Source organism: Protomyctophum parallelum (assembly GCF_964188405.1).
Source record: "Protomyctophum parallelum genome assembly, chromosome: 11".
In the NCBI taxonomy this organism is placed as follows: domain Eukaryota; kingdom Metazoa; phylum Chordata; class Actinopteri; order Myctophiformes; family Myctophidae; genus Protomyctophum; species Protomyctophum parallelum.
In genome coordinates this window covers 49,913,499-49,928,067 of record NC_139707.1, presented here as the reverse complement: position 1 = coordinate 49,928,067, position 14,569 = coordinate 49,913,499, and the positions used below count along the sequence as shown (strand labels likewise).

Below are 14,569 nucleotides of genomic sequence, written 5' to 3'. Positions count from 1 at the left end.
TGACGTGTCTATATAGCTTCACATCCGGTTTCGCACATATCCCGCCCTTAGCTCACGCTGATTGGTTCGTTACGGAACGGATTTTTGTCAGCTCAACTCCCTGAGAGATCCCAGATGAGTGCTGTGTTGGGGAACATGGTTACCCAATACCGCCCTCATCTGGCAGCGTCAGGTTACCCCTGGTCTGCACTGTCAAATAGGTCTACATCTATGTCCTGTACGGACATGATATTGGTGCGACCTCGGACACATAATGTGTCCGAGGTCGCACCAATAACTCTTGGCCTCGTCTGTTGGCATGAGGATTTAGAAGACAATTATTTCGTACAATCAGTTATCAGGTCAGGGTTAGTAGTATGTACAGTATGTTATGTATCCATGACTGTATGCGGTGCATTCTGCATGGCACTGACCTCCCCCTCTTCTTCCTCCTCTTCCTCTTCCTCTTCCTCCCCCTCCTCCTCCTCCTCCTCCTCCAGGCATGGCTACTACGGTACGTCGGGGCCCTCCGCCCCGGTCAAGGCCCTGTCGGACCTGAAGCTCCACCTGGCCAACCCCTCTCACCTCCCCCCTCCCTCCTCCTCCTCGCTGAGCGACATGGTGGTCATCCACCCGGGAGCCGCCCTGGCCATGTTGGACCTCCTGCCCTCGGTCTCCTCCGACAGCCAGCCTGAGGTGAGTCAGTATAAGTCATTTTACACTTGGTTGCATGCTGGAAATAGCAGATCTACAAGCTCACAACGCGCCGCAACATGTTACGTTGTTGGCTTGTAGATCTGGTGGAGACAAGTGCCCCTCGTGGCACTTTTCTTTTTTGTTGCAACATTCAGCCATTATATACATATATATGTATATATATATATATATTTTTTTTTTAACAAGAAATACAAATAAGTTAAATAAATGAATGAATACAATGTCATAAAACAATGACGGACAACAATAAACAGAGCAAAATCAATTGACTGTCCGTTTCAAACACATATTATTATTATTTGTGTGTTTGTTTGAGGGTCGGTTGTGTTCCGTCAGATGTGATAACGCTCTCTCTCTCTCTCTCTCTCTCTCTCTCATATTCTCTCTCTGTCTCTGTGTCTCTGTGTCTCTGTCTCTGTCTCTGTCTCTCTCTCTGTCTCTGTCTCTCTCTCTCTCTCTATCTCTCTCTCTCTCTCTCTATCTATCTATCTATCTATCTATCTATCTATCTATCTATCTATCTATCTATCTATCTATCTATCTATCTATCTCTCTCTCTCTCTCTCTCTCTCTCTCTCTCTCTCTCTCTCTCTCTCTCTCTCTCTCTCTCTCTCTCTCTCTCTCTCTCTCTCTCTCTCTCTCTCTCTCTCTCTCTCTCTCAGCACGCCCTGGACCTGCAGCTGGCCGTGGCCAACGTGCTGCAGCTCCTGGTGCACAGCGAGCGGAACCAGCAGGTCCTGTGCGAGGCGGGCCTCCACCAGAGGCTACTGCAGCGCTGCAGCCAGGCGCTGGGCGACGACGACCACCCGCTGCACCCCCCGCTGCAGAGGATGTTCGAGAGGCTGGCCTCGCAGGCCCTGCAGCCCATGGCGCTCAGGTACTGTAACACACAACACAGCCCATTCTGACCTGAGATCAGATTCATACGAGGTTTCCACTGGACACACACTGGGCTGATTATAACACATTCTGACCTGAAAAAAAATGTCTTCTAAATCCTGTCGGTTTTCAAAAAAAATAGCAGACCTACAAGCTCGTAGCGCGCCACTCGGTGGCGCGCTATGAGCTTGTAGGTCTGCTATTTTTTTTCAATAGCTAAAGCATGACATGATGCTAACGCCAAAATGGGGTTCCAGCCCGGAATGATGTTAACCCATTCTGACCTGAGATCAGATTCATACCAGGTTTCCACTGGGACACACACACTGGTCTGATTAAAACCCATTCTGACCTGAGATCAGATTTAAAAAAAAATGTCAGTCGTTCTTCGATTTTTCAAAAAATAGCAGACCTACAAGCTCGTAGCGCGCCACTCGGTGGCGCGCTATGAGCTTGTAGATCTGCTATTTTTCAATAGCTAAAGCATAGCGTGATGCTAACGCCAAAATGGGGTTCCCGTTCAGAATGGGATAGAGAACACCTCCCAGGCTCTGCAGCCCCATGGCGCTCAGGCATATATTCTCACTGTCTGGAACACCTCGCAATAATTGTCCTATTCACGTGCTTTATTGACTTCTGACCACCAAACTAGCGGACTCTATTGTGAGTGATGAGCCACGAGGTGTCCCCCCCCCCCCCCCCCATGTTGGGACCGGGGGGACCATTCACTCAAACGCCAAAGGAGATTCCATGATGCTCGCATCTGGAACCGGTGTGACCGCTCTGGACGATACGGGTAACCCATGTCGATGTTGCTGTTATTACGGTCGATGTACCGAAGTCTGAATTACATTTTATTTCAAATAAAAATGAATTTGAATTTGACACTGTCAAATATTATATAAGAAAGAGGCGGACATTGTGAAAACGGACGTATCTGCAACCTCACAATGCCTTGCAGCTCACTTGCAGGCTCACGGGCCGGCTCACTTGCTCACTCACGGCTTTGTGAGCTTGTAGTTTAGCTGCTGCGCTGTATCATAATATTTATCCCTGTATGTGTGTCTTTGAAAAGAATCACAGACAGACAGACACACACACACTCACTAATGTTCCCAGGATGTTAGAGACGCTGACTGTGCAGACTAGAGGCCGCGTCATTACCCAGATCTTGGCTGTCGGAAACGTCTGACACTCGGCGTCTAGTGCGGACCTCCTCTGACCTGAAACGCTCGATTGATTTCAGTTCTGCTACTTGAACCCGATCCTGATAGGCCAGCTGGTCAGCGCTCACCTGCTCGTGTCCTTGTGCTCTGATCAGTCGTGCTCGGCTCTTTGTGAAAAAAAACGTTAGGATTTAGAAGCCGTTTTATTTTAGAATCGGCCTCAGGTCTAAATGGGTTAAAACACCAAAAAGGGTTCCGGTCCTGAATGGGTTAATTCCTCGACCCTTACCCCCTATAATAACGGCTCTTATCCAATAGGAACGGAGGAGCATGGCTGTGATTGGATGAGAAAGTAATCGGGTGTAAATACAACGCCACCTCACCAGCCTGTTTATAGAACATCCTAACAGGTCTTCATTGGAGAATAAATCGTCATCAGCATCTTGAATTTAAGTCTCACATGTCTTAACCACTCAAAACCTGGTGTCCAAAGTTACATAGCATACGGTAATACAGTACATAGCTGTTCTAACAAGTCACCTTCAACTTGAATGGCCCGCAGTGACCCTGCTCTGTGTGGTCTTTGAGGAGTCTCCTCAAACGCCTGAAAAAAATAAACGTCAGTACGTCTCATTCTCCACCAGCCCACGTTCTGAACAGGAGAACTGCAGTGAAATGAAATCATTTGACTATCGTTAGATTAGTTAAGAGGCTGGTTTCATTAGAGCTAGCTTCTACTCTGGGAAGGAGAGAGAGACGCGAGGAGGGCTGAGGGCCTCTCAGGGGAAATTCACTGATTCTCATTCACGGCTTTGACCGGCCGAGCGAAACGGGATGTTTTTTTGTAGAGACGGAGGATTTGAGGAGGGGGGGGGGGGGTAGTTAGGTCATTTGACTGGCATGGTGTGCCCTGTGTCCTTTCATATGGAAATGCTTCCCTCCGTAGCCTTCCCCCAGAGTTAACGCATTCTGGGCGGGGACCCCTTTTGGTGTTAGCATTATGCTATGCTTTATAGCTATTGAAAAATAGCAGATCTACAAGCTCATAGCTTGTAGGTCTGCTATTTTTGAAAAACCGAAGAACGACTGACATAGAAACGTAGCTTTTTCAGAAAACTGTCAGGATGTAGAAGACATTTGTAGAATCTGATCTCGGGTCAGAATGGAAAACTGTCAGGATGTAGAAGAGGTTTTTAGAATCTGATCTCAGGTCAGAATGGAAAACTGTCAGGATGTAGAAGAGGTTTTTAGAATCTGATCTTGGGTCAGAATGTAAAACTGTCAGGATGTAGAAGAGGTTTTTAGAATCTGATCTCAGGTCAGAATGGAAAACTGTCAGGATGTAGAAGACATTTTTAGAATCTGTTCTCAGGTCAGAATGGTAAACTGTCAGGATGTAGAAGAGGTTTTTAGAATCTGATCTCAGGTCAGAATGGAAAACTGTCAGGATGTAGAAGACATTTTTAGAATCTGATCTCAGGTCAGAATGGGTTAAATGGTTTAGGAGGTCTGAACGGCCGCACATATCTATCCAGCTGTCGATCTCTCTTCCGTTTTCTCTCCTCTCTGTCTGCTCTTTCTCCTACTCTGTTTCGGGATGCATGCATGCGTTGCATGCGTGCGTGCGTTGCGTTGCGTGCATGTGTCTTGTTAGTCACCGGCTACGCCACCAAACGTAATGTCCCTGAGTTCGTTGTCGCCGTGACACTCCTAACTAATGTCCTCCTAACTAACTGATGTCCTCCTAACTAACTAATGTCCTCCTAACTAACTAATGTCCTCCTAACTAACTAATGTCCTCCTAACTAACTAATGTCCTCCTAACTAACTAATGTCCCCCTAACTAATGTCCTCCTAACTAACTATTGTCCTCCTAACTAACTATTGTCCTCCTAACTAACTAATGTCCTCCTAACTAACTAATGTCCTCCTAACTAACTGATGTCCTCCTAACTAACTGATGTCCTCCTAACTAACTATTGTCCTCCTAACTAACTAATGTCCTCCTAACTAACTAATGTCCTCCTAACTAACTGATGTCCTCCTAACTAACTGATGTCCTCCTAACTAACTATTGTCCTCCTAACTAACTAATGTCCTCCTAACTAACTATTGTCCTCCTAACTAACTATTGTCCTCCTAACTAACTAATGTCCTCCTAACTAACTAATGTCCTCCTAACTAACTGATGTCCTCCTAACTAACTGATGTCCTCCTAACTAACTATTGTCCTCCTAACTAACTAATGTCCTCCTAACTAACTAATGTCCTCCTAACTAACTAATGTCCTCCTAACTAACTAATGTCCTCCTAACTAACTAATGTCCTCCTAACTAACTGATGTCCTCCTAACTAACTGATGTCCTCCTAACTAACTGATGTCCTCCTAACTAACTGATGTCCTCCTAACTAACTAATGTCCTCCTAACTAACTAATGTCCTCCTGACTAACTAATGTCCTCCTGACTAACTAATGTCCTCCTGACTAACTAATGTCCTCCTAACTAACTAATGTCCTCCTAACTAACTAATGTCCTCCTAACTAACTAATGTCCTCCTAACTAACTAATGTCCTCCTAACTAACGTCCTCCCTAACTAACTAATGTCCTCCTAACTAACTAATGTCCTCCTAACTAACTAATGTCCCCCTAACTAACTAATGTTCTCCTAACTAACTAATGTCCTCCTAACTAACTAATGTCCTCCTGACTAACTAATGTCCTCCTAACTAACTAATGTCCTCCTAACTAACTAATGTCCTCCTGACTAACTAATGTCCTCCTAACTAACTAATGTCCTCCTAACTAACTAATGTCCTCCTAACTAACTAATGTCCTCCTAACGAACTAATGTCCTCCTAACTAACTAATGTCCTCCTGACTAACTAATGTCCTCCTAACTAACTGATGTCTTCCTAACTAACTAATGTCCTCCTAACTAACTAACTAATGTCCTCCTAACTAACTAATGTCCTCCTAACTAACTAATGTCCTCCTAACTAACTAATGTCCTCCTAACTAACTGATGTCCTCCTAACTAACTGATGTCCTCCTAACTAACTAATGTCCTCCTAACTAACTAATGTCCTCCTAACTAACTAATGTCCTCCTGACTAACTAATGTCCTCCTGACTAACTAACTAAGGACACTTCCACAGTAACTCTGGGGGAGCCCGGGTTCGAACCTGGCGCTACGAGCTTGTAGGTCTGCTATTTTTGAAAAATCGAAGAACGACTGACATTTATTTTAATCTGATCTCAGGTCAGAAGGGGTTAACAAAATACTACGAAATAAGAAAGATCGACAGGGAAAGAGATGCAGGCAAATACAAGTAGTAGCAATAACAATAATTAATGTAATAGTGTAGGATAAATAATATATTAATCCCTGTGTGGGTGTGTAACGCGTGTGTCGGTGGGGCGAACGGTTCTCAATATACAGTATATAACAGTACACACCAGAGACTTTTGCCACATTTACAGTTGGATAAGATATCAGTGACTGTTAATGCTCACAACATGATGCTCACAGCATGTGATCGTGGCGATGCACGCAAACTTTCTGGGGCAAGTTTTTCTTGCGAAACGCAAGAAAGGGGTCATCTTTTTTCTTTCTTTTTGTTCCGTCCTTCAGGGAGTTTGTGCGTCTGGGGAACCCTCTGAACTGCGGCGCCTGGGACAAGAAGCTGCTCAAACAGTACCCGCGTCCACAAGCCCAGCTCCCTCAGCTACGACGCGGACATGAGAAGTAGGTCCTGCTGTTCATCTTTAGACTGTTTTCACAGCAAAAGTTTAGATTTTAGTCGTAGTAGTCTCTTGAATAGTTTTCATTTGGTTTTTAGTCACCTGGAATGTTTTTGTGTTTCGTCTATAGTTTTGGTCGACTAAATATCATAACATGTTAGTCGACTAAATCTGCAGTTGATTCAGTTGACAATTTTTTTTTTTTTTTTTGGCCTCAGACCCCCATTTAATATTTAAACCCCAATTTAAACCACTTGCAGTCAATAAATACAGCAGTTTGTGAAGAGTGGTGAATAGAAAGAGTTTCTATTTGTTTTTGCTATTATTTTAATGTTATTTGATGTTTTTGCTTGTACTGAATTTGTGTAATGAAAGGTATATAAAAGGTATATAAAATGCGTAATATTATTATAATTAATATAATATTCTTTATTATGAATCCTGCATTTTATCTTTAGCTGTTGAAAAAATATAACCAGAGCCTGTAAGATCTGCCATTTGAAAAATCGTGAAAACGTGATAAAACGGTTTACAGTAACATTCATTAATCCTGTGTACCGTTGTGTGTGTGTGTGTGTGTGTGCGCGCGTGTGTGTGTTTGTGCACGTGTGCGTACATGTGTGTGTGCTTACATGTGTGCATGCGTACACATGTGCGTGTGTGTGTGTGCGTGCGTGCTCCCCTCCCCCCCCCCCCCCCCCCCCTCCAGACAGCATGACCCTCTCCATGGAGGGGGGGTGCTTCGGGCCCGACAGCGTGTTCGCGGCGGCGCCGGCGGCCGAGGACAACGGCCAGTACCCGCATCAGCCGCTCCCTGGTGCGGTCAGCAGAGGGCAGCACCGTGCCGCTCACCCGCGTCAAGTGCCTGGTCTCCATGACGACGCCGCACGACATCCTGCGCCTGCACGGCTCGGCCGTCACGCCCGCCTTCGTGGAGTTTGACACCTCGCTGAGGGCTTCGGGTGAGAGTCTTAGCCCCATATGTTCCCTCTCCCCTACTAGGGATGTGTAAATGTGTCCAAAATGTAAATCGATTTGTATAATTCAATATTAACGATTAATCGATTAATCATTTTTGGGGGGGGGATTTTTTTTTTCCTTTTTTTTTTTTTTTTTTTAATATAAAAAAAATCTTCCCCCCAAGGGGTACCTAAGTCAAAAAAGTTTGGGAACCCCTGATGTAGTTGATTAACAATAATTGTAACTCTTGAGAGTTAATAAGGGTCCATTTGGTTACTAACTCCATCTTTTAAATGAGGACCACTGGTGGTCCTTGGACCACTGTTGATCCAATTGATCACCATAGCAACCCCAGCCTAGGCCTGATTAGGTAAATTCCCAACACCTGCTAAATCCTCCAAACCTGTATCTTGATTGGAATCAATCTCCACTCACTCCTCTGTCATGCAGCTACACAGACACATCCCAGGCACACTTTGGTATAGGCCTATAGCCCTGTCCTGTTTGGATGACAGTATTGCCTTTCCAACAGATTTTCATTAAAAAAAAAACAGAAAAAACGATTATCGATTATTAATTTTCATAATCGATTTCGGGTCCTATCGACGATAATCGATTAATTGATTAATCGGACCCATCCCTACTGAGGTCACACACTGGGCCCCTCCCACCGCGGTTCAGAAACGGCTTTCCGCAATACACGCTTCTTACCCTTTTCGCCACAATTAATCCAAAACGTGAAGGGGCAGAAAGGGTTTACACTAATTCAACCTTAACAACACCCAAGAAAATCCAACTAGCCATTTGAACCGAGCCTTTACCCGTCTTTTGTCAGTCGCTTCCATGTTTATCAAGGAAGTGTGCGTGTGCGCGCGCATGTCGAGTGAACTGAAGTCAGTTGGACATGTTTGACCAGGGGAGGCGCCGGGGAGGCGCTAAAGCTTTTCAACTTCCTTGAAAAACATGGAAACGACTGACAAAAGACGGGACGTAAAGGCTCGGTTCAAATCTCTAGTTGGATTTTCTTGGGCGTTGTTATGTGGCTAGGTGAGTCTCTGATTGGTTGAATAGATCTGGAGGGGCTTCGGGTGAGTCTCTGATTGGTTGAATAGATCTGGAGGGGCTTCGGGTGAGTCTCTGATTGGTTGAATAGATCTCTGGAGGGGCTTCGAGTGAGTCCTCTGATTGGTTGAATAGATCTCTGGAGGGCTTCGGGTGAGTCTCTCTGATTGGTTGAATAGATCTCTGGAGGGCTTCGGGTGAGTCTCTCTGATTGGTTGAATACATCAATACAACAATAAAATGTTAGGAAGGGACTAGTGGACAACAGATCCAGTATAAGTCATTTTACACTTTGTTGCATGCTGGTTGCATAGCTGGTTGCATAGCTGATCTACAAGCTCACAACGCGACGCATTGTGAGCTTGTAGATCAGCTATTTTCAGCAAGTGTTTACGACATCATCAAAGCCCCGCCAAAATACATTTTAGTCGACTAAATCACCTGTAGATTTAGTCGACTAAAATCCTATGACATTTAGTCGACTAAAACTAGACTAACAATAAAACATTCCGGGTGACTAAAATGTGACTATAAAACTAAATTAAAACTATTCAAGAGACTATGACTAAAAATAGACTAAAAATAGAAATGTGCTGCCAAAAACAACAACAACAACACAGCTTTAGAACCATCCTGTGGTTCTGTTTTCCTCGCCAACGCGGCAACGTTTCAGGGTGCCATTTACGCACCGCACCGTGTGTGTGTGTGTGTGTGTGCGTGTGTGTGTGTGTGTGTGTGTGTGTGTGTGTGTGTGCGTGCGTGTGCGCGCCCCGCTGTGTGACAGTTGGCCCTCTCCCCAGTCCCGTGGACATGGAACAGACTGTGTCACCGTCGCTGTCATGTCTAAATCTGCCACTGATGCTAGAACGGTCTCTCTGTCACTGACCAATGGGGTGCTTCTAAATATGTCCCCCCAAAATAACCCCCCCGTCCCCAAACGTCTCCCCCCCCCCCCTGACCAGCACTTGTATTTGTAGTTGAGGCAATACATTTTGTCATCAGTGATGTTCAATGCAATGCCATTGGTCATGATATTTGCATATAAATACCCCCCACAGAGGCTGAAATTCACACAAATTAAAAATGTCTGGACTCAATTTTTAACCTATGACTTTTGACCTTTAACCCTAATAAAAGTAGGTAAAATAATTGTAATATATGTTTTTTTGTGATCATTAGAATGTCTAGAACACGTTTTATTCATTATTGTGAAAGATATCCCCAAATGTAAATTATTAATTTATTATAATATTATAATTATTATACAATGTGCATAAAATATTAATCAAACTTATTATTATTAGTATTATTATTATTATTTTTACATATTTTGTAACCTAATTCCTAGTAGTACAAAGTAGTAGTAAGGTTTAAATCTCTTTTTTGCAAGTAGAAATTAATCCGGGTCTTACAGGGTTAACTCGGTTCCATTGTGAAAGGCAGCAGATGTACAGTACGTGCTCGCGACGCCTCGCAATCTGGCCAACAATTAACATTTTCTTTGTAAAAAAAAAAAAACATCTTAAATAACTGAGGATACATGATATATTTTGTCAGCACCAGCTGGGCTCGGTCGGGGTCCGAAAGTCACGATTACTCACACAGGACGAGGGCTTCGGTTTGATCTAATTTAAAGCCATGAAGGCTTTAGTTTTTAGAGTCCTTTTCATTGTATAAATCATTGACATTCACGAGTGGTTTACGAAAATGAAGGTGGCCTGGAGTCTTAAGTGTGGAGGAGTGGGGGATCGAGGAGAGGGGGGGTCAAGGAGTGGGGGGGGGGGGGGGGGGGGGGTGGATGAGTGGGTGGTCGAGGAGGGGGGGTCGAGGAGTGGAGGGGGGTGTCGTAGCGTGAAGGGCATCTCAGACACGACACGGTGTCACATTTAATAAAAAAATACGGGGAAGCAGCTTTTTGCTTCTAGGGGCCGACGGCATGGAACAAGCTCCCACTGTACCTTCGACAGGCAGCCTCTGTAGTTTAATAACACTGTACCTTCGTCAGGCAGCCTCTGTAGTTTAATAACACTGTACCTTCGTCAGGCAGCCTCTGTAGTTTAATAACACTGTACCTTCGTCAGGCAGCCTCTGTAGTTTAATAACACTGTACCTTCGTCAGGCAGCCTCTGTAGATATTTTTAAAGCTCAGCTCAAGACCCACTTCTACAACATTGCTTTTAATTGATCTTTTATTTTTCGGTATTCATGTACTCACTGCATTGCATTACTGCTCTTGTTTTTTAATGTCGTTGCCTTGCTTTTCTTTTATTCTCCATTGTTCTGTAAAGAACTTTGAGCTGCATTTCATGTCATGAAAGGTGCTATACAAATAAAGTTTTATTATTATTATTATTACATTTAGAGCCAAGCGATGTGGGGCCGATGCCAGATGATGATTATGCAGATTAACGTTCTAGTCCAGGAATAATCAATGCACGGCGACGCACAGAACCGTCCTCTTAACCAACGCGTCCGCCCACACTGCCGCTGAATCATAATAATAATCATCTTTATTGTCCCGAAGGATATTCATCTTCACACGTCTGTGAAGACAACCAACAACAAAAGCAGCACATAGTACAGAAACAACACAACGCCAAGACAATACAAAAATAAATACAAAAAACATGAGTTCCCCACTGTGTACAGAAACCATCCTATCGGCGGGGCAAGTTTGTATATGCCATTCTGACCTGAGATCAGATTCATACGAGGTTTCCACTGGACACACACTGGTCTGATTAACCCATTCTGACCTGAGATCAGATTCTAAAAATGTCAGTCGTTCTTCGATTTTTTTCAAAAATAGCAGACCTACAAGCTCGTATCGCGCCACTCGGTGGCGCAATATGAGCTTGCAGATTTGCTATTTTTCAATAGCTAAAGCACAACGTAATGCTAACACCAAAATGGGTTCCCGTCTAAAATGGGTTAATGCCGTGATGGCTGAGGGGACAAAACTCCTACTGAAACGGACCTTTTTCCAGGGTAAGGTTCTGTACCTTTGTCCTGATGGCATGAGGTTGAAGAAGCGATACAGAGGGGATGGTTCAGTGTCACGTGATATCGAGAGGGCTAGCCGTGTGACGGCATTATTGTTCATATCAGAAAGTGTGGGTGTAGGAAGTCCGATAATCTTGGAAGCAAATACGGGTAATACTGAAAAATGTAGGCATGGGCAGTATGTTGTAAAGACATGCGGAACAGTACAACAGCATAGGTTGGATAATGCTTTTGTACAATAATAGCAGAAGATGAGGAGCAACAGATAATGATCTTAAAGGTTTTATGACATTCATTTTCATTTTTTTTTTCATTTTTTTTCTTTTAGGTTTTATGACCTCAATTACACCCAAAAAACCTTAACTTTGAACATTCAGTGGATTTTCGGTGGTCTGAAGTTTTCTTTGGGGTTTTTTGGGGCCTTTTGAGCTACAATGAAAACAGGCAAAACAGTGAAAACAGTGACATCTGCTGGCAAATCCCATTGACATATATGGGATTTGCAGTAAGTGATGTCACTTACTGCCGGCAAATCAGAGCACCTGTTTGAGCCAGAAAACCCCAGATCACAGAAAATCTACTGAATGTTAAAAGTTCATGTTTTTTGGGTGCAATTGAGATTAGAAAACCTAACAAAAATAAGAACAATTCCAAAACCTTTTTTTTTAATGTCACAATCCCTTTAACTTGCGGATTACATGAAGTCTTTGCTGAAAACGTGACTGGATAGATGTAATGTGCTGATCAAACCTAAGTCTATTGTCCAGGGTGAGTCCAAGATATGTGATTCTATTGTCTTACTGTCGTCGTGATGCAGGTCGGTGGGTTTTTCAGATGGCCCCGGGGCCAGGCTGGCCGCGCATAATTAACATCAACTCAAACAATTAGTATTCTAATGACGAGCTGTTTTGGACACAGCCAGGTGGTGGGAGGTGGTGGTGTTCAGACATGTGTCAAATATACATTACGTCAAGTTTTTATGTATTTGTTTTAATCTGTCTTTTCCTGTGTGTGTGTGTGTGTGTGTGTGTGTGTCTGTGTCTGTGTCTGTGTGTGTGTGTGTGTGTGTGTGTGTCTGTGTGTGTCTGTGTCTGTCTCTGTGTCTGTGTGTGTGTGTGTGTGTGTAGGTGTCTGTTCCTGCCCAGCCTGGCTCCCCACAACAACTCTCCCTCCAACAACACCACCACCTCCGGAGTGGCGGACGGCGCCGTGCTCAGCGGCATGGGCACAGGTAAGGACCAATCACTGGCCTCGTGGTTAGAGTGGGGGGGGGGAGGTAAGGACCAATCACTGGCCTCGTGGTTAGAGTGGGGGGACAGGTAAGGACCAATCACTGGCCTCGTGGTTAGAGTGGGGGGGGGCAGGTAAGGACCAATCACTGGCCTCGTGGTTAGAGTGGGGGGGACAGGTAAGGACCAATCACTGGCCTCGTGGTTACAGTGTCCCCCCCCTGGGGCAGGTGCAGACCAGACAGTGTCCCCCCCCCCCCCCCCCCCCCCCCCTTCGCGCTATGCAAACTTGTAGATCTGCTATTGATATTTCATGAGATTTGACTGAGAGCCAGTCATTGTTCAACCTCCAGCATTTCACCAGAGGAGACATAGTGAATATATATATATATTTATATATTTATCCAAAATGAGTTAATAGCACAGGCAGACTCTCATACTGAAAATTGACACGTAAATATGAAATGGAAGTGCATCTTTTCAGATGGGGGTCCGTGGCCAAATACCAGATCATTGAAAAGGTTTTGTTCACCACTGATTCAGAGAAATCCCCCCTCTCATCTCTCTCTCTCTCTCTCTCTCTCTCTCTCTATCTCTCTCTCTCTCTCTCTCTCATTAGCAGGCAACAGTGCAGCACTAATAATATCTCTCTCTCTCTCTCTCTGTTTCTGGCACAACAGCGCCCCTACTGGTACTCATAGTCATATACTGGTGTTCATGGCCACACACATAGGTGAACACATAGATGGACACTGACATTGCTGTTCCTTGGAGTGGTCGCACCACTCAATAAAGAGTATTTGGAAGACATTTTAGTAGAATGTGATCTCCGGTCTTCATGGGACAGAGGCTCCCAACAGCCTGATTCACAGAGCTCTGAAGTCTGACGTCATTTAACCCATTCTGACCTGAGATCAGATTCATACGAGGTTTCCACTGGACACACACTGGTCTGATTAACCCATTCTGACCTGAGATCAGATTAAAGAAATGTCAGTCGTTCTTCGTTTTTTAGCATCATGTTATGCTTTAGCTATTTAAAAATAGCAGATCTACAAGCTCGTAGCTTTCACCTCCCCGTTCTGAATAGACTGTTTCTTACATCGCGTAACTGTTCCAAAATTAAACAAATGATCCCGGCGGTTTCACTCGTGTGGATTATTATGAAGAATCGGCTGACTAGTGAGACATCGCTCATGTTATAACTGCTGCCGGGTTAGTTACGTTTTCGCTCGAAGCAGACCCCCATCAAAGACGAATGACTGACTATCGTTAACGATACAGAGCTCAGAGGTCCATCCTGGGCCGTGGGGCTCAGAGGTCCATCCTGGGCCGTGGGGCTCAGAGGTCCATCCTGGGGCTCAGAGGTCCATCCTGGGCCGTGGGGCTCATAGGTCCATCCTGGGGCTCAGAGGTCCATCCTGGGGCTCAGAGGTCCATCCTGGGGCTCAGAGGTCCATCCTGGGGCTCAGAGGTCCATCCTGGGCCGTGGGGCTCAGAGGTCCATCCTGGGGCTCAGAGGTCCATCCTGGGCCGTGGGGCTCATAGGTCCATCCTGGGCCGTGGGGCTCAGAGGTCCATCCTGGGCCGTGGGGCTCAGAGGTCCATCCTGGGGCTCAGAGGTCCATCCTGGGCCGTGGGGCTCATAGGTCCATCCTGGGGCTCAGAGGTCCATCCTGGGGCTCAGAGGTCCATCCTGGGGCTCAGAGGTCCATCCTGGGCCGTGGGGCTCAGAGGTCCATCCTGGGGCTCAGAGGTCCATCCTGGGCCGTGGGGCTCAGAGGTCCATCCTGGGGCTCAGAGGTCCATCCTGGGGCTCAGAGGTCCATC

At 45.2% G+C, this 14,569-nt stretch overlaps 1 protein-coding gene across 1 annotated transcript in view; it reads left to right on the top strand.

The window, feature by feature from the left end:
- Positions 1–14,569, top strand: part of LOC310867236 (WD repeat and FYVE domain-containing protein 3-like) — a 212,651-nt gene that overhangs the window by 71,841 nt on the left and 126,241 nt on the right. The window contains 8 exon segments of the mRNA XM_083777127.1: positions 480–675; positions 1,359–1,573; positions 6,376–6,442; positions 6,444–6,489; positions 7,195–7,283; positions 7,285–7,432; positions 7,435–7,447; positions 12,638–12,741. Of these exon segments, the coding sequence (XP_083633253.1) occupies positions 480–675; positions 1,359–1,573; positions 6,376–6,442; positions 6,444–6,489; positions 7,195–7,283; positions 7,285–7,432; positions 7,435–7,447; positions 12,638–12,741 (878 nt within the window).